Genomic DNA, 21731 nt, shown 5'->3' with positions numbered 1-21731 from the left:
CCCTTTGAACAAAGAAATTCAGTCAACACCAGATTAAGAAGATTTTGAAGCATGGGATCAGTGTTTTCAATTATTGTGAAAACGGGTCTAATGCTAAACTTAACAATTTATGATATTTTATTGAACTAAAAGACAGAAACGATTTCTTTCGACTGACGCATCTCGTGACTCATGATTTAACCTGCAAGTTTTGAAACTCTAGTTTCAAGGCCATGCAAGACATTTTGGTAATTGGCAATCTTCTGTGCAGAACTTGATAACACAACAGGTGCGTCTGTGGATCAAATGAATACAAACGATCCCTAGCGTTGTATAGACAGGAAATAAATGCAATGTATCTTTTGGATTGAAAACAGAAGTACGATATAGATTTATCCCTGGCTCTGGGCATCTGTTTTAAATAACTCCTGCTTCAGTGCCCACTTTCATCTTCTGAAAGTTGTCAGCGTATTCAATCAGATAATTCTTTTGGTTCTTTATTGTTGTTTTTATATCTAATTATCTAAAAGGATACAAATATACTAATATATGATGGTTTTGAACTGTACAATGCTGCAAAGAAGTTATTTTTGCATTACTTTATATATATATATATATATATATATATATATATATATATATATATATATATATATATATATATATATATATATATATATATAAGTGCCCATTTAACAACATCTAATGTGCCATTTCAGATTAAAAATTTATCATGTGGAGACAATATCATGAATTCGTAGACTATAGATGAAACCGACGTGGTTCCGTGATATGCATTCCGGACTGGTAAGTCAAAGGTTGCGGGTTCCAGTCTTAGTCATATCAGCCATATCTAGTTAATACATGTTTCTCTTGACAAGGCACTTTACTCCAATAACTCGGGACTATATACCCTTTGACGATTTGCCATTAAACACCAAACCAACTAATTAACTCTCCAAGGAACATGTGCGCCTTGGGACATCTGATGGCCACACTTTAAACCCGTCATCGTGTACCTCGAGAAATGTTTAGGTACGAGAGTCATCTTCAAGTCCATGAACGGAGTTACATTTAGGCATCACAACACTAATCTTTCTATATATTTTATGCGTTTCAAAACATTTACAAGATGCAGGGAATTAGTTATTCGTTCAAGCAGAACAAAAAATGTTACTTGTGACATGCACTAACTTGGACACAACGTATAAAACAAAAGTCAGCATATGGTAAAATGCACATCCTGCAAAATAGTTGCATTGAAAGAAATGACTGGATTTTTGTGTGTGCAACTGATCTTTCTAGAACCGGACGAAATAAAATATATTTGCTTGTCATCCTAAGCAATAGCCATGAGACTGGATTCAATAACATTTAAATTTTTCTATCTTTAATGCTTGTTTCTATTAAATACGTGTAGCCGTCTTCACTGGCCATAATATCTACAAAAAAAAAGCAAAGAAACAATCTTTATGATTTCATAGGTACCACGGCAGGATGCAGTAAAGGCTAATTAGTCCAAGCTAGTTAGTCCAAGTATATAGGGATGTCAAAGAATGATGGTTTTCGCTTGAGATCTTCCGTACGTTCGGATTTGGATTAATATGGTTTTGTTTTGTTTTACCGTTAACTTAAAGCTGCATTTTGAGGAAGATGTTCAGTTTATGTAACTGGCGTTTGAATATGTCCGACTAATATTACAGTAATAATATCAAGGAAAACTGCATACAAAGTGCAATTTGATATCGAGTCTTTGCCAACTTTGCTGTCAAGTCTGGAGCTGAGTATATAATAAAGTTTACTGAATCATTAGAAATGACGTTTCCCCTCGGAGCTAGATGATTTTCACCTGCTTTTTACCTGCATGTTATACGAGAATAATAAGAACGAACACGTATTAAGAACAAGATAAGGTAAGCAATAGGGCCATGTTATTACACGCGAAGCTCATATCGTCGTCTATTTAGCTAATCGCGGTATTACACCTGTAAGTATTCACAGTAAATACTTTTACTGTGCCTAGATTACAGTTTACACAACCTGTAATTGTGTTTAGACTTGAACAAATAAACATGGATCGTAAAATAAGCACTCCACTCGTGCCAATTAGAAAATATGTCGATCCGCGCAGGTACTTTAACTGACAGACATGTCGCGGAATAGAGCAAGAAAATAACGTGATGTTACGTTAGAACTACTGTATGTAGTGTACGTATATCGTTATACGCGTACTTGTATTTTTATCTAAGGCTTAACCAAATTCTGAGTAACAGTTGTATCTGGTTTGAGATCTTTTGTCGTCATCAATCTGTAGTTCCTCTCTCCAGAGATAACGATGCAAATAAAGAGGAAAATATAATGCATTAGTTATACACAATTAATAGAGATTTACAAGAGAGGAGTCTCTTATTTCTTAGAAGCACATCTTTCCTGTGAGGATTCTTATATGAGAGTAATATACATTTTATTAAGTAACGCGCACTCCGGCGCAACCCTCTAATACTTGGTCATTGTACAGATCATTATTAAGTTTTATACGGGGCCCCGAGTGGCCGAGTGGTCTAAAGCGCTCACCGTTCCGGATCACTGCCGTCTCACCCCTGTCTGCGTGGGTTCGAGTCCAAGGCTCGACTAGCGTGGGTATGTGGGAAAGCCTGCCAGTAGCTTCTCGTGGGTCGGTGGTTCTTCCCTGGGTTTTCCAGGGCTCTTCCTCCACCATTAATACTGGCCGCCATGTATAGCCTATCTTGTCCTGAAAAATGGCGTTAAACCCAAGAACAACAACAACAACAACAACAACAAGTTTTATACAATAAGTAATAATTTATATATTATGTCATACATAGCGTGCATGAAGACACGACTATCATGATTTCTACGATCACATGTCTTTGAAATATTGATGATTTGAAAATCGAACTTATCCGTAAAAACCAATCCAAGTATTGCAGATAGGGAGGACACTGAGAAAATTTTGGGACAATTATAAAGTTTACTAGTATTTCAGACTCATCAAAGACGATACCGTTAGGAAGTTCAGTACCCAGGAGATGTTGAATAACTTCTTCATCTGATACATTGTGAAGGAAAATACCACTACGAATGTCAAAATTATTTATAATACGTTTCCAAAATATTTCTCTTTGTCGTACAGTGCTTTGACAGCAAATAAAAGCATGGATTATTATATCTGAGAAAGAATAACTGCAGTGTTTATAAACTTGAATGAGATTTATTGGAACTGAGATCATACCGTTTGCAAGGGATGTAATTAACTGTTAATTAGCTTGCTGCGTATGGAGTTTGACATATAATCGAGTCTGATATAGAATTATGAACCTCTCTGAGTGTTTTCTAGGACATGGAAGCATCGCAAAAAATTTATAAAGCGCTCGTTTTCATGCCTATGTGAAGTATTTATTTAATAATTTGTTTCTACTGTATTTTTCCTGGAAATATTTTCTTTGTAAAACACTTTCAATAAATTCACAAATATTATATTTGTGCGAAATGCTACATATATCGGGAATATAATTTTCATGTTCCATAACATCTTTTTTGGAAAGATATAGGTAAAACCTGAATAAAAATATTCTTTCATATGTTATATTTTCGGGAATATCCAGTCAAAGTTTAATTACCACATACAAATGCATAATTGTTATACCACGTTGATCTGAAAAGTTGTCTCATATCGAGCGGGTGTGTGATATCAGCGAATCTCACGAACTCGTAGCGTCAATTGTGTAATCTGAGGATGTTACCTGACTACTTTTCTGATAGTGCTTGGAACAAAACACATCGTTTACATTCATTACACAGAGATCAAATACTAGACCGATGCTATAAGAGCGTAACAAGGTTAAAAAGGATAAGTTAGAACACGTACGAATATGCGCTATTTCATAACCCCTGTACATAGTACCATTAGAGTCTATACGGTGGAGTTACTATGCGTCACGTTTAAAAATTCAAACTGCCTAGTTTTGTTGAAAATGTTGTGGCGATATGTTTCTGACGGCGTTGTTGCTGCCAGCTCTAAGTATTTTGCAGTTGGATGCAGACGATATGCAAGTCAAGGAATGCCCGGAAATCTGCACTGAACAACTGGTAGGTGAATTGGTTTGACTTTTGAGATTTGGCGTAAAGAATGTTAAACGTTTGTTGCTGCAGTTTTTTAGCAACTGGAAAAAATACGTTATTACCGTATTTGCTAGAATCTAATACCGGACAAATAATAAGACATACATAGGGAATTCACTGACTGCTGGAGCTTTATGGAAAATGCAATGGCTCCATACAAGGTATTTCCAGTTATTTCGAACCGAGATGGAATGTGACTGAAAAACGCTACTGAGTAATACAGGTGTCCGCATTTAACCGTCGGAAAAATTAACTACTTGACTCCCTGTATCATATGCAGATTTACGCGATTTACATTATTGGTTCTTTTTGCAATTTTGCACATTATTCTATTTTACTTATTCAATTCAAAGCATATATAAATCCAACATTTACGAATAGGGCAGTTTTTCCTTTTCTGATACTATTATGTCCTTGAATGTATTTAAATGTAAGCGATAATCCAATGACCGGACTCAAATTCGCTTGCGGCTTAAAACTGACCACTCAGATGTTTAAATTCAAGATTACACTTTAATAGGTGTGTTTGGTTGAAGTGGGACCTAATACTTTATTGCGGAAAGAAGGCTTCAAACAAATGAAACCGTCAAAATCAAAATAAAAGACAACAATAGCTCTCATATACGTGTTATTATGCCACGTACGTCATGATGACTTGAACCGATCTGAAATTCCGAACGACTCTGTACGGACTCATATAAATTCTGAACGACAATGTATGAACTCATTGAAATTCTGAACGATACTGTACGGAATCATCGTGTAAAGAAAAGGACTCTATTATTTTCAACTGACGATATAGAACTTCGTTGTTTTCCCTTAAGATAATACTGATAGGTTTAGAAGACTAACTTTCTTCGTTGTGAAAAATAGAAAACCCAAAGGCTAAGAACACATACAAGACTTAAAACTAATAATCATTATCCATAACGTTTGTATGTATATCAGACTTCTCTTTCCGGTATACAAATACAATTGGTTTACTGGTTATCTCCATTTCATAGTCTTTAACCGTACAGTTTATCTTTCTCGTAAGCAAAATATGGTTAATGTGACTAATCTGAACTCAGTGATATGACAGGTTTGACAAGTCTCAGCTCAATGATGTGTCAAGTCAGAACTCCATGATGTGACAAGTCTGAATTCAATGATGTGACAAGTCTCAACTCAATGATATGATAAGTCTCAGCTCAATGATGTGACGAGTCTGAACTCAATGATGTGACGAGTCTGACTCAGTGATGTGACGAATCTCAACTCAATGATGTGACAAGTCTGAACTCAATGATGTGACAATTCTCAACTCAATGATGTGACAAGTCTCAACTCAAAGATGTGACAAGTCTCAACTCAGTGATGTGACACAGTTCTTTGAAAACTATAATGTGACACATTTCTCTGAAAGCTATGATGTGACACATTTTTCTGAAAGCTATGATGTGACACATACATCTGAATGTTATGATGTCACATATACGCTTGAACACTGAGACGTGACTTGTATATCTCAAGAAGCAAAGTCAGTGAAGGTTAATAATTGTCACACCGTCAATGTTGCAGGAACTTTACAGACAATGCATATATATACAGGGTTTAATGGCAGGTAAGCACAATGCTGGCTACGTGCCGCCGATTATGCAATAAGTTCGAAAAATGTAAAGATAAAGAATTACAAAAATAAAAGGTAGGACGTTAAACCTTTCAAAATAAACTTAAATATAGTGTACACCAAGATCAAATATAAAGGTAAAGCTGTTAGAAGTACGTGAAAAGTAGGTAAATTGAATATAACGGTAAAACCAAAATACTTTAAATATAGTTTCACAATTTATGATAAGACCACATTCCTTCAATAAGTCTAAGATTTTCTTTCGTGATACGTCATTATCAAGCAACGTAAGTCCATGACCTATTCAAATGATCGAGTTCAGTCTTTTTGCTGGTTAAAACCAGTGACGTTGTCCAAAATAAAATTGCACAGTCTGTTAAACATTGTTGCACCCTCGCAAGACTACTAGACATACTAAGAAACCACAAAGCGATTTTTAGACGAAGGTTCCCAAGTTTAAATACCAACATTGCTCACTGTACATGTTTGACTAGTGACATAAAAATCAGTTAGAAAGTTAAATAACCCATATCATATTTACATTGTATTTTATAGCATTTAAAACAATTGTTCTGACAAACCTATATTAGGTTCATAATGTAGGTTCGAGGGGAAATAGACTGTGGAAAATTAGCTTTAATGTACCTCACGAACGCTAAACTGACATACATGAAAAGTTAAAGAGACGACATTTCTCATAAGGTGTAAACATTTATTAAATTGACTGATGGTTTGCAAAACCTTTATAATTTCCTTGATAAGCAACCGGCTTATATCTATTTATTTACATCGATTAGTTTTCAAGTGGTATCTTGACAGCTATGCATTGAGGCCATTGTATAGGCTCATACAAGAGCTTCGCTCTGACTCTTCAATCGTCATAAACGCTTAACAGAAGGAGAGCAGACTGGTCTCAATTTGTAATTACTGATAAGTGGTGTTAGACGACTCCCATAATAAGTTTCAGAAAACAGCCGTCCAAGCAATCCAATTAAGGTCGTTAAAATCGTCATCGAGATTGGTGTTCAAGGAGAAATACTGGCGTTATAATGCAAGAAAACGCTTGTGAACGAGACTGGCTACAAGGATATTGTAGCAAGTACCAACTTAAACTTTAATTTGGTATATGATGAATCTCTCTCTCTCTCTCTCTCTCTCTCTCTCTCTCTCTCTCTCTCTCTCTCTCTATATATATATGTTTCATTGGAAATTGAATTCACAATATCCAGTCTGTCGTAAACTAAATAATTGGGATAAAAATGATATGTTCCTATTTGCGCAGAAAAAATAGTTTAACATAACAGGAAATATATATTTACTATTCTCCTACAGTATAAGTTTATATTGGAAATTTGAAAGGTAACATTTTCTGCTCATCTGTTGGCATAATCTCTATTTTGGATTTAACGTGTAGCATAGAGTTCAATATATCAACTTCTCGCAAAGACCATGCATGATAAGTGTGAAAAAAGACTATTTGCTGATTCATTCCGGGAGACGCAATTGTGTGTCAGTATGTTGATGAAAACACATAAATCATTTTAATAATTATCCGAAGGATAGGAGACTATAAGTATTACCATAACAATGATCTCTAGCTTTTAAAGACGAAGTTATGAGTAACAAATATTGCATGTACGGAAATTAATTACAAATTAAGTGGAAGTAACTTATGATCTGGTTTTATGAATAATATTCAGCGATGAAATATGGAATCAGTAATGCTATACCTGTGACCTAGAATTATATTCAGCGATGAAATATGGAATCAATAATGCTACACATGTGACCTAGAATTATATACAGCGATGAAATATGGAATCAATAATGCTACACATGTGACCTAGAATTATATTCAGCGATGGAATATGGAATCACTAATGCTACACATGTGACACAGAATTATATTCAGATATGAAATATGGAATCAATAATGCCACTCATGTGACCTGGCGTTATTAAAAGTAATAATAGAGCTTGTAAAGGCGGTCGTAAAATCTTTACAAAAGTATACAAGAGAAAGCTTACTTTATATAATGCATTCATTTTCAGTATAAGGTACCTAATATATTTTATCATTATAAATATAATACCGAATTTTTAATGTTTAAAAACAGAGAGTTATATTCGCAGGGATTAACAGGGGTTTTGATGAGCACGTTTAAGCAGATATTCGACAGGAAAGACATATACTTAGAAGAAAAATCTACGTATCCCGTTAGGTAAGCTACGTTCATCAGCCCGCTTTTTGGACAAAATCATAACAGGAATGAAGCCCAACTATGGAGGAGTTTCAGCCGTCTCTGATAATTAAGTTCTGTAAAACATTTGTGGAAAAAGTAAGTGTACCACTCCCAACTTGGAATTTGGTTACACAACTTCTTTAAACTTAATATGGTACACCCTGAGGGCGTCTTACATGTATAGACCAGAACGACGTTTCAGATCTGTCGAATGAGTCTAAAACACTGATAAATTAGCACAGGTAAATTGGTACGACATGGACCAGTGCTCTCAGAATTCATGTTTCATCCTCCTCAAATGTAAGCATGGTGAAAAGAGTTTTTTGTTTAGTATACGCCGTATTTCAGTGCCGAGTTGGAGATTTAATGAACGCTGTCAGTTTGTCAGTAGCTAATTTCCACCTTAACGAAAGCAACAGAGTCTTTCGAAGGAACGGACACTCTTCTGGCCGAATAGAATGCATAGAAATCCAAGAAAGGACCATTCATTCTGTACATTTCTTTCTTACAACAGCTGAGTATTGAAACTATCGCTAATAACGTTAAGAAGATTGAACATTCCAATTTTACTAAAACATAACTTTGCATGTTCTCAGCGTATTGCTTGCATGTCCGAGTTAGCATGTTCAATGATATTCCTTACATGTCCGAGCCAGTATCTTCACAAGATAGTTCTTGCATGTCCGAGTTAGCATGTTGAAATATATTTCTTACATCCGAGTTAGCATGTTGAAATATATTTCTTACATCCGAGTTAGTATGTTCAAAGATATTTATATGCCCGAGTTCGCTTGTTCACAAGATATTTATTAAATGTGCGAGTTCACAACTTACATCTTTAGTACAAAATGATTGGCACTATTGACAATTAAGATTACCTTCATATCATTAGAACACTGGTCCATGTCAAGTAGAGATAAAACTAAAAACCAAGCTTCCGCTCTAACTATAAATGATTAGAACAGGAATTTATGACAAGGTTAATTTATAATCATCAGGATGAACCTGTGATGACAGGTATAAAAACAAAATCAAGCGTGGATGTGTTTTCGAGAAGTATTAATTTATCTGGTAATTGTTTTGGAGTGTATTCTTTATGTCATAACATAAAATCTCTTGTGTAACTTAATTTGACATTTAATACCTGTCATCACAGGACCATCTTGACGATATCCTAACAAACTACCAGCTGCTAATTTCAATATTACACAAAATATTGTATGAAAACAAATTTGTTGAATATTGTCATGAAATATGATATATCTGAATATTGTACATGATATATTTGAATATAGTACACGATATATTTGAATATAGTACGATATATCTCGACTCCAAAAATGAAAACACTCAAATAAATCCAAACCATCTGAGTAATATGATCCATTTATAACATGCCTTGAAAAATCGCATTTGGTACCTGTCATTAGACACAAACAGGACATAAGTGTATGACCTTTGAAAATCTTATTTCTGAACTCTAACATTAAAATCTGTCTGCTAACAAATGTCAAGCTAACATGGTTCATCCAATAATTTGTATTAATATAATGAATTTGCTCAAATGTCAAACCGAACATCCCTAATTCCAAAACAAATATCTACAAATCAAAGTAATTTGACACAGGAAATGCAGACATGATGCTTAATACAACTGATTAGCTTCTACGAAAAATATAAACGAGGTTTAATGGTCATATTAATCACCTCCACAAATTGCTTACTTTTATTTAATTTATTCAGACATCTAAAAGCCAGTATCTAGTTTATTTCGTTATAATGTAGATAAATAATCTGCGGATAAAAAAAAACATGACCTTTGCCATAAATGTCAAAAACCAACTGGATCTGATTAAGCAACTTGTTTTTTACGAGAGGCTTGAAATATCTTAAAAAACGATAAACCTATTATTTCCGATGGCGAGGGCACTGAAAAACACCCTGACCGATTGCTTTTAATGCAACATCAACACATAAACGGCCAAATCATGGCAGGAACATGCGAGTAAAGTATCTTGCCTAAGACACGCTAAGCCAGCTGACTGAGGTGACGAAGTCGTAGCACTCAGTATTGACCAACCGTCTTTCATACAAACACGGTAAACAAACAAAATATAATAAGAAGAAACATCTTCTTTTGCATTCGTATTTAGCATGTATTGATCATATCAATGATCACCAAAAATATTTACGATGAGATGAATTTTGTAATCTATTTAATGATCTTAAAACATAATTTACTCTCTTAATTCGTAAAAGCAAGCGAATGAATCCAAAATCGTGGCGTTCAAGTTAGAATAACGTTTCCTGCAGACTGGCACCAAGACGCACAACACAATAATCATAATTGACAATAGTAGAACAGGTCATAGTACCAGGATTTGTTTTAATGATATGTGAACAAAACCACATTGTATTTATATTTGTATTATTGCGGATGGACCATGGTGGAGGAAGGAAGAAACAAAGGGAAAACGTCATAATAGGATACGCCCCGGCGAGCTTATACAATTAAGGCGATACACAGTTTTATCCTTTTAATAAATAATATGCATGTAACCTAAATTATATTGCAGGATGAACTTATTGATTACTTCATGTAGGATTATATGACAAGACCAAAATCAGGCCTATTGGTGAATTCACATCAGGTATGTGTTAAATCATGGTTGTACATGTGGATGTCGAAAGGAAGAGAACAGTGTCCATGAAAAGAGGAGAGTACAAGGCTTACCGTGGCATAGAGAAATAGAGCACCAAGAAGACTTACCGTGGCATAGAGAAATAGAACACCAAGAAGACTTACCGTGGCATAGAGAAATAGAGCACCAAGAAGACTTACCGTGGCACAGAGAAATAGAACACCAAGAAGACTTACCGTGGTATAGAGAAATAGAGCACCAAGAAGACTTACCGTGGCATAGAGAAATAGAACACCAAGAAGACTTACCGTGGCATAGAGAAATAGAACACCAAGAAGACTTACCGTGGCATAGAGAAACAGAACACCAAGAAGACTTACCGTGGCATAGAGAAATAGAGCACCAAGACTTACCGTGGCATAGAGAAACAGAACACCAAGAAGACTTACCGTGGCATAGAGAAATAGAACACCAAGAAGACTTACCGTGGCATAGAGAAACAGAACACCAAGAAGACTTACCGTGGCATAGAGAAATAGAGCACCAAGAAGACTTACCGTGGCATAGAGAAACAGAGCACCAAGAAGAGTAATTTCCAGCAAAATCCACATGCTGATTACCATCACCTGTAAAAACAAGTATATATATATATATATATATATATATATATATATATATATATATATATATATATATGGAAGTTAATTATACATTATGTCCTACTGATATAAAGTAGGAAATAAAAAGTATAATAAGTAAAACATAAACAATAAATACAAGATAAAGAAATGGAATAGAATAGTAAGATACTGTTAGTCAAAATATTCTAAAACTACATCTGGCTAGAAAAATGATTTCTACCGAAGAGGCAAGATTCCAATCCAGATATAAAACAGCATAAAGCTAAGCTTTATGTCTTATAAATTTGTTATATAGATATATGCATTATAAAATAAAAATGTTACTGTACTGGTACTCACGGTCAGGATTATATGAATATATTATCAATGTACATGGATGGAACCATTTGGCTAAATTCAACGGCAATAGCTGAAAGTGATGACCGCCATTAAGGAACAAACAATAGCCACGTGAGGATTATACATAAGGCAAACAGGAACACAAAAATGAACTTTAATTGTTTATACGTAGAATGCATACAAACAAAGCATACATCTGAATAAGAAAGCTAATTAGAGAATGTTTTCCTTTCAATACACGTGAAGAGGATAATCGTTATAATACACGATTTAACAGATTTTCTATACTATACAAGAAGAGTTGCCCCCTCCCCGCGCTAGACATAATAAAGATGTTTCAATGCAAAAGAGAATATGTTCCTGCTGTACAGAATAACGAATACGCTTCTAACAATGCCAGTTCCCGACAATATTAGACTCAGACAGTTAATTCATTTCCGTAGACAACAATTATTTTTAAGAACACATTACTATTTGTGCTCTAAATTCTCTAGCACATCTAACATGTTCACCTTGTCTGACGTTTTTGCAAACTTTTTAAACAATCAAAATGGGTACTTCGCAGCATTTGTTTATATAAATCTCTCTAAAGCAGACTACCGATAAGAGCAACCATATTCAACAGTCTTGCATAGGGTAGGCACGTGATAATTTAAGCCTACCAACAAAATTGTGTACAGACAGGATCTATTAAGAAATTGAAAGCACTGATACAATTTATCGGAAAATTGCAATTGAAACAGCTCACATGCACGCTGTAGGCATTTGTTCGATTTTGACGTATTAAGTTAGCTATCCAATATTCATCCATTTCCAGAGTGGAACCCTGCTTAGTTGTTAATTTATAGTTAGTTTACTATACTAATAATCCTATTTTATATTAATCAGCGATATTAAAAAAGACCATGTCACTAGCAAACTCTGTAGAAAAACAACTGTTTTAAAACTTGCTTCTAAAACAAAAAACCTTTTCTGTCTTCCGTTTCCTCGAAACAAGTCAATTCGATGATTTTACACAAGACATAAATACGTTGGTAGAATCTTACATTAGGTACCTAACGGATATTGTAAACATACAATATCAACACAATGAGGTAATCAACAATATTCACATTGATCCGTCGACTGAGTTAAAAATTGGAACGTTTTGCCTGATTTTAACAAATATTTAATGTTATCGAGATGGTATCCTTGATAGGACATCGAGACGTATACCTTGATAGGACATCGAGATGTATACCTTGATAGGACATCGAGACGTATACCTTGATAGGACATCGAGACGTATACCTTGATAGGACGTCGAGACGTATACCTTGAGAGGACATCGAGACGTATACCTTGATAGGACATCGAGACGTATACCTTGATAGGACATCGAGATGTATACCTTGATAGGACATCGAGACGTATACCTTGATAGGACATCGAGACGTATACCTTGATAGGACATCGAGACGTATACCTTGATAGGACATCGAGACGTATACCTTGATAGGACATCGAGACGTATACCTTGATAGGACGTCGAGACGTATACCTTGAGAGGACATCGAGACGTATACCTTGATAGGACATCGAGACGTATACCTTGATAGGACATCGAGATGTATACCTTGATGAGACATCGAGACGTGTACCTTGATAGGACATCGAGACGTATACCTTGATAGGACATCGAGATGTATACCTTGATGAGACATCGAGACGTGTACCTTGATAGGACATCGAGATGTATACCTTGATAGGACATCGAGACGTATACCTTGAGAGGACATCGAGACGTATACCTTGATAGGACATCGAGACGTATACCTTTATAGGACATCGAGATGTATACCTTGATGAGACATCGAGACGTGTACCTTGATAGGACATCGAGACGTATACCTTGATAGGACATCGAGACGTATACCGGACTTACGTAAGAGTGCTAAACAGGCTCGTAAAATAAGCTGTTAAGAAGGACAAAATCACATAGTCTACCACCGCTATTTCTTAAGAAGACGAAAACCATCCAGTTTGTAAAATCATGCAATTTTGTTCTGCCTAAACGAACAAAACTGCACGTTGACATTGTTTTTCAGATGTTGTTGTTGTTGTTCTATGGTTTAACGCCATTTTTCAGCACAAGATAGGCTATACATGGCGGCCAGTATAACTGGTGGAGGAAGAACCCTGGCAAACCCAGGGAAAAACCACCGACCCACGAGAAGCTACGGGCAGGCTTTCACACGTACCCACGCTAGCCGAGCCTTGGACTCGAACCCACGCAGACAGAGGTGAGATGGCAGTGATCCGGAACGGTGAGCGCTTTAGACCACTCGGCCGTTTTTCAGATGAGCAATAGGTCTGTACTATGCAGAAACACACATGACATCCATGATATCTACTCATACGTAACACACAGGACATCCATGATATATACTCATACGTAACACATAGGACATACATGATATCTACTCATACGTAACACATAGGACATCCATGCTATCTACTCATACGTAACACATAGGACATCCACGATATCTACTCATACGTAACACACAGGACATCCCTGATATCTACTCATACGTAACACATAGGACATCCATGCTATCTACTCATACGTAACATATAGGACATCCATGATATCTACTCATGCGTAACACACAGGAGATCCATGATATCTACTCATACGTAACACACAGGACATCCTTGATATCTAGTCATACGTAACAATATCCCTTTTATCTACTCATACGTAACAAATAGGACATCCCTGATATCTACTCATACGTAACACAGAGGACATCTCTGATACCTACTCATACGTAACACAGAGGACATCCCTGATACATACTCATACGTAACACAGAGGACAACCCTGATACCTACTCATACGTAACACACAGGACATCCATGATATCTACTCATACGTAACACACAGGACATCCATGATATCTACTCATACGTAACATACAGGACATCCATGATATCTACTCATACGTAACACATAGGACATCCATGATATCTACTCATACGTAACACATAGGACATCCATGATATCTACGCATACGTAACACATAGGACATCCCTGATATCTACTCATACGTAACACATAGGACATCCCTGATATCTACTCATACGTAACACATAGGACATCCATGATATCTACTCATACGTAACACCACACGGTGGAAAAAGATAAAAAACTGGTATCATCAACATTTATTAGCGTCTATTTTACTTTAGAGTATGAATTATAGGAGTAAATCTGCATTTTGTGTACATACCTATTACTAATTATTAATAAAGTTTGTTTCATATTATTATGACCTCTAGAGCATATCCACTGGAATATGTTAAAGTATCGGAAATGAGCCTTTTTATAGGAGTTTTGATACAAAGTGTTTTGAAAACCATTAACACCCCTTACAATATATGGCAATGGAAAGTCTTAATTTATCTGTGTTGCGGGTGACTATGAATGCGACTATGTTTAAAATTATAATTTCGTGAAATCGCAATATAGGAACTTATTTTGTGTGATATTCGTACAGATATTTTCTATTTCGCACAAATGAAATCAGTTTAACAACAGTGGTACCTGTCTGTGAAAGTAAAACTCTTTTGTACACTGTACGGGCTAGTACACAAAACGTAACTTCTTGACTCAGATTGTTGGAAACTTAACGTCATTAACGCGTATATGCAAATGTATCTACTCAACAGTCTTATACCGGATCGAATAATTCAAAATGAAATATTTCACGCTGATTGTGTAGCTAATGGTACTATCTCAGCTTAATATATATGCTATCCGATGCCCGCCCCAACACACACACACACACACACACACACACACACACACACACACACACACTATATATATATTGCGGTGCCACCGGTGCCCTGCTAGATTCGTTATTAGTTGTTTGAGTTGTACAGGTTGGACAATGCTCCTTATAAAGCAAAATAAAAAAAGTCTTCACGATGTAGGGCAAAGTTTTCATTCGTCACAATACAGTATAAAAAAGATGATATATAGTTTGTTTGTTTGCTTGTTTACAATACGGAATAACAACGATGCTCCCTACAATACAGGGCAAAGATATTCCTCACATGGCGGAATGTTTGTTTTTCAAAATACAGGACCAAGATAAAGGTCCCTTATAACATAAATCAGAGAAGATATTCCATTCAATACAAGTTTAAAGGATGTCCCTCACAATACATGATATAGACCATAGTCTAAGCAGTACATGACAGAGATGGTATACCTTGCTATACAGGACAGATAAGGTATGCCTTGTAAAACAGGATAGAGGAGGTGTCCCTTCCAATACATGACATATATGTCCCTTACAATACAGGATAGACAAGATGTCACTTAGAATACAGAATGTACAATATGTTCCTTACAACAGATGATTTAGGCGATCCATACAAAGCAGTACATATATGCCCTACATTACAGGATAGAGAAGGTGTCCCTTATAATACAGAAGAGAGAAGGTGTCCTTTACAATTTAGGCTAGAGTACGTGTCTTTACAATACAGGACATAAAAGATGTGCCTTAAAACACAGGATAGATAAAGCATTCCTTACACTACAGGATAGAGAAGGTTTCCTTTACACTACAGGGTAGAGAACGTGTTCCTCTCAGTACAGGCTAGAGAACATGTTCCATACAATACAGTAGAGACAAGATGTCGCTTACATTATAGAATACAGAAGGTGCCCCTTACAATACAGGATAGAGTAGGTGTTCTTTATAATAAAAGATATATAATATAGGATATAGAATATATCCTTTACAATACAGGACAGAGATGATGTTCCTTGCAATACAAGACAGAGAACGTATTCTTTACAATACCATACAGAGTTGTTCAGAACAAGGCTGTACAAAGATGTCCCTTACAAAACAGGGTAGGGAGGCTATTCCTTAAAATACAGGACACAAAATATGTTCCTTTACAATATAGACAAGAAATATTCCTTGAAACGAAGGACATAAGATATTCCTTACATTACAGACTAGAATATATGTTTCTTATTAGTATGATGGAAATTGATTTCGTAAATTGCAGAAAGATGTTCCTTACAATACAAGATAAAGCCAATATTCCTTACAATCCACAACATAGAAGGTTTGTCTTACATTAAAAGTTAACTTCAATTCAGACAGGAGATACTCGTTACAATACAGCAGTGGACATTACACTGGAGCTAATGATCCCAAAGGCACTAGGTTTCTTTTCGTGGGGTACGCGGAACAACAGTTCCGAATGACATTGCAATCTGTTCACGAGAGCATAAGTTATCATTCGAAAATTAAATAACCTTGACCTTGGATGACCTGATGCCACAAGCAAACATTATCTTCCCAGAGTCTAGTGAAATACATATATCATTATGTTCGTCAGAATTTAAGTTCTCATCTAGAACTGAATGCATAGGCGAGCAATGGCGACCTTGGTGTTGGAGCTACTGACTGTGAAATCTGTATGAGTTTGCCAGGTGGAAAGAGACATAAGAGTGTCAAGATTCGTTAAAAGCGGTTCACTACAACTTTAGTAATCATCCGGAAATCATAACGTACGCTTGCTCATCCACCAATCAGTCCGTCCATCTGACCGCCCGCCCGAGCAAAGTAAAACTGTAATACCCGTTGTTGTTGTTGAGTTTAATTATAGTGGCGTGCGCAGAATTGTGCATGTGCCACGTTTTTCTGACTGCACCGCAGCCTGCTAGTTGTTCCTGGGGAAGGGGATGGTGCCACCTCCCCCAGGCTTTTATGGATTCAAGGAACCCTGATAGTTTGGCCTCAATCTGTGGGTCCATAAAGGTCCCTTACAGTTGAATGGTTAGCTGTCATTAGCGGGAAGGAGAGCTCGGGAACGGTCCTGCTTGCTTTACATCGCTGGTTTCTTGTTGCATTTGCCTGGTGTTTCTTGCGATTTTTTTTCCGTAATACCCGACAAATAACGTTGCCAAGGGGATACTATTGTACTATGTTATCAATTGTTGAATGACATAACGCGCGAAGACGGATAATGGATACTTGCATTAATTGCGGAAACCAGTTTTTATTTTTAAAAGGCAATGTCAATGGTTTTCCAAATCCAGTGGTTAGCAGGACAAATGCATCCTTTTTATCAATCAAGTGGCGAATGATGGCTTCTTGGTGGAATTTCAAAGTTACCGATAAACCGTGTTTACTTTTAATGCGCAGAATTTCCGACTCAGACCGCGCCATATTTTTTACTACGATCTGCTTACGTTTCCAAATAAGGCCTCAACGTCCTTATATGGCACATAAACAAACGAGGCTGAGAACGGAAGTAATCATTATTTGAACTAACACGGCGGACGATCTAAACGAAAATATCGGATAAGAGAGGTAAACGAGATTTTACAGCTATTTCTACAATGATTTGCGATACTGCTGGTATTAAATAAGAGGACTACTGAATTTATTACATTATATGCAAGGAACATGTTCATAATTCTTGATATTAGGATGCTCCATTGACACACATAGGCTCATGTTAATACCTCGTCCACGATGTAGGAGTAGGGGTACTAATATTAGTACTAGAGTAGCGAGTAACGAAACTGAAAGTACGGTAATAGATTAGTCATGACTAACAAAATTAATGCACAGTAATATATGAGCCATTATTAACCAAAATGACTTACGGTAATATCTGAGTAATGACTACCAAAAAGAATGTTCAGCACCATAAGATTCGTGGGTAACAAATGGAATGCATTGCATCGTCGTTTTGATGATAGTCTGTCTCCGGTCCATTGTGAATCGTACCCCCACTTCCTGTCTTCGAAAGTATTATCCTGGCATAATTCCATTCTAGCTGGTTATTTAATCATCTCAAATCTAGCAAATTTCAAACCAACCACTGCCCCGTCAGCGAAAACTTTGTATTTTGAAAATATAAAGTCGTTATCAGCGAGTGCATGTTAAGAAATGCTATTGTTAGAAGGAATAGTCTAATATACATCGTAAGGTGCATGGTTGGGACGCTGATACTCGCTCGGATAAACAGAAGTCGGTACGTCTATATTTTATACAACATGCAATATACCAACCACATTATCCAGTGAAACTAAAATGAATGGTACGTTACTTACTGGCTTTAAAGGGCAATCAAATTGCTTGCATGCTATAGGCGATCTAAATATGAATTAAACACATTACGATGGTGAAGACACTAATGTTCCTATTGCAATTGTGGAATGTTAAGCATCTAATAAAACAATTATAAAGAATATTATCTACTTTGATATTTATAATTGAGAAAATATGGATACTGCAGGTTTGTATCACTTTATTATAGTTGTAGTCAATAAAGTCGTGAATGGTTTTATTTTTCCAAATAACAAATGTTTTCTCTGACGAAACAGGGATTGATTTGAAAGTTGTGATATTTTGAGGGATTAAAAAAATTCTCAGCTAGGTTTTAATTGTGCCAAGCAAATAATCTCGAAGACCCGAGGCAGGGTACGATTCATAATGGGCCAGATGCGGACTATATGAAGATAGATTTAAGGAATATATGGTTTCTTTGAATTTGGCACAATGTAAATGCATCATTAAAAATGTTAAAACGGTGTATACTTGATATTGTTGTAAATAATTAATATTTGAAACAATTAATTACATTTTTAAACCTCGAAAAGTCCTCATCCTGGTAATGATACATTTCAACTTGCATGGCTTACAATAATTATTTATAAATATAGTTACATGGTACGTAATGAGAGGGTGGAGATGAAGACTTGTACAGCCTACTACTCATCCTGACTACGAGGGCATTTTAAACAAGAAAAAAAGGTAGTGACATACTGAGAAAAGTGAGAGAAAATTGTCTGTCAAATGGATTAAATGAAATTTCGCTTCCTCCTATTTGTTTGGGCCTAGGAAAACAGGATTAAGAATTAAGTATAAGATGCAGTATGGCTTTTGTTATTAAATTTGGTTGAGACAGTGACTGACATAATGCGGCATTGCAGCAGGAACTGCCATCGCATTCTAATGAACCTTTCTACTGTAACTGATACTCTTAAAATACGCCGTAAATGTTCGAACGGATCAGATGCGTGTGAGTTAGATTTTTAACGTAGCTTTAACAATTTTCCAGTCATATCGGTACGATGTCTGCAGCATGACAGTTTACAGTGAAGTCTAGCACTGGGGCATCATGCCGCCGACATGTAGCATCATGTCCCACCCAGTCACACAAATTTATCCTGACCCCAGGCCGACCAGTCCGAACACTAACATGTTAATGCTGAGAGCCAAGCGAGGCAGATGCTTGTACCATTTTACGTAAATCTCTGGCATGACTCGGTTGGGGTTCAAACCCGCCACTTCCTGCATCCAAGGCGGACACTCTAACCGCTTAGGCCACATGAGCCTTTACAAACGGATCATCTGAATGAACCTATGTACACTCGACCGTTATAAGTACATGGTTACACGTCCCACAATACAAGATGTTCATCCTTGTTATAATTCTATGGGGTTAGAATTTCTCATTTGTTGAGGATATATGATCTAACCGTATATATAGCTTACCTGTATGGGATAAAATAGGTAGCATGCACTCTAAATATGAGAAACTGGTATTTTCGCATCTTGGCAGTTGAGAAAAGCAATAGTGTTAGAGTGTCGAAAGCATCTATGCATAACAGGCATCTTCGTGGAACATCAACACTATACAGGGCCGGACCGTATTACACTTCTAGTTGACCAGGAATCGGAATTGGTGCGTACAGTTAAAATGTCCCAGGATAATATCTGGACTGAAACGCACAACTATACCACCATTGACCTCATAGAATGTAGATCACATTATTATTTCAGAGTCAGTACTAAAAGATAAAGTCAGTCCCTTTCTATTTTTAAAGTAGTCATTACTCACAAATGAAGCCCCATCTATTTTTAAAGTAGTCACTACTCACGAATGAAGCCTCCACCTATTTTTAAAGTAGTCAGCACTCACGAATGAAGCCCCATCTATTTTTAAAGTAGTCAGTACTCACGAATGAAGCCTCCACCTATTTTTAAAGTAGTCAGTACTCACGAATGAAGCCCCATCTATTTTTAAAGTAGTCATTACTCACAAATGAAGCCCCGTCTATTTGTAAAGTAGTCAACACTCATGAATGAAGCCCCATCTATTTTTAAAGTATTCAGTACTCACAAATGAAGCCCCATCTATTTTTAAAGTAGTCAGTACTCACGAATGAAGCCTCCACCTATTTTTAAAGTAGTCAGTACTCACGAATGAAGCCCCTATCTATTTTTAAAGTAGTCAATACTAACGAACGAAGTCCATATCTATTTTTAAAGTATTTTCCTGTCTATCTTGAATGGTTATCCTTGACTTAGTTTGAGGCACTGATGGAACTGATCTTTTACAAACGTTGTTTATTGTATTTTATTGTTTCTCTGCCTTTATTTTGGATATAGTGTAGGGCGAGTAACGGACAATAAGTATGTTCAAGAAGTAAAATATTTGACCATGCCTCTCCAAAAATGTCGGAAAACACAAAAATTTAATTTCACTGTATGTTTGTCTAGAATGATGTTTGATTAATATGTGACTTATTTTAATTTAAGGACAATGAAATGTTATGTGCTTAAAATCAAAGTCGTCGAAGCAGCCTGCCATTGATCCAAGTAGAACTCGTTGCTATTAAGACAAAATATAGTTTTTTTTTTATTTTCCTATTTTTTTAAATAGATTTTAATGAGTGGTTAAAACTGTTACATGTATTTATCTGCTTATGTATATCATTTTGATTTTTCTTTCAGGATATAATGAGAATGTGTGCGACACTGCTCATAAGGACAAGTCTACTGCGACCGCGCTTTATAGACATTTATCTCAAAAAAGAAATCTCGCGAAACACACCATTGGCAGTCTTTACATGTTGTCGCTAATATTAGGTACGTAATAAAAATCTTGTACTTTGTCTGCTGGAAACGCTAACGCAGATAATATTAACAGTATTGTTTTATCAGTAGTTAACATTGATGATTAAGGAAACTGAATCAGCAGCTGAAGCCGTTACATGGATACATAAATCAATTAATTCTAGCTGACGTCTTGCCCAATGTTT

General features: G+C 36.1%; 1 protein-coding gene across 1 annotated transcript in view; it reads right to left on the bottom strand.

The window, feature by feature from the left end:
• The window catches only part of LOC149790740 (metabotropic glycine receptor-like), a 120411-nt gene that overhangs the window by 41561 nt on the left and 57119 nt on the right, over positions 1-21731 (bottom strand). Inside the window, exon 4 of the mRNA XM_089972792.1 lies at positions 11174-11242. Coding sequence (XP_089828918.1) covers positions 11174-11242 — 69 coding nt within the window. The remainder of the gene's footprint in view (positions 1-11173; positions 11243-21731) is intronic.

This window comes from Sinohyriopsis cumingii, chromosome 10, assembly GCF_028554795.1.
Source record: "Sinohyriopsis cumingii isolate HCF-2022 chromosome 10, ASM2855479v2, whole genome shotgun sequence".
NCBI lineage: Eukaryota > Metazoa > Mollusca > Bivalvia > Unionida > Unionidae > Sinohyriopsis > Sinohyriopsis cumingii.
The sequence above is the reverse complement of the archived record's forward strand: the minus strand, read 5'-3'. Positions and strand labels throughout refer to the sequence as shown.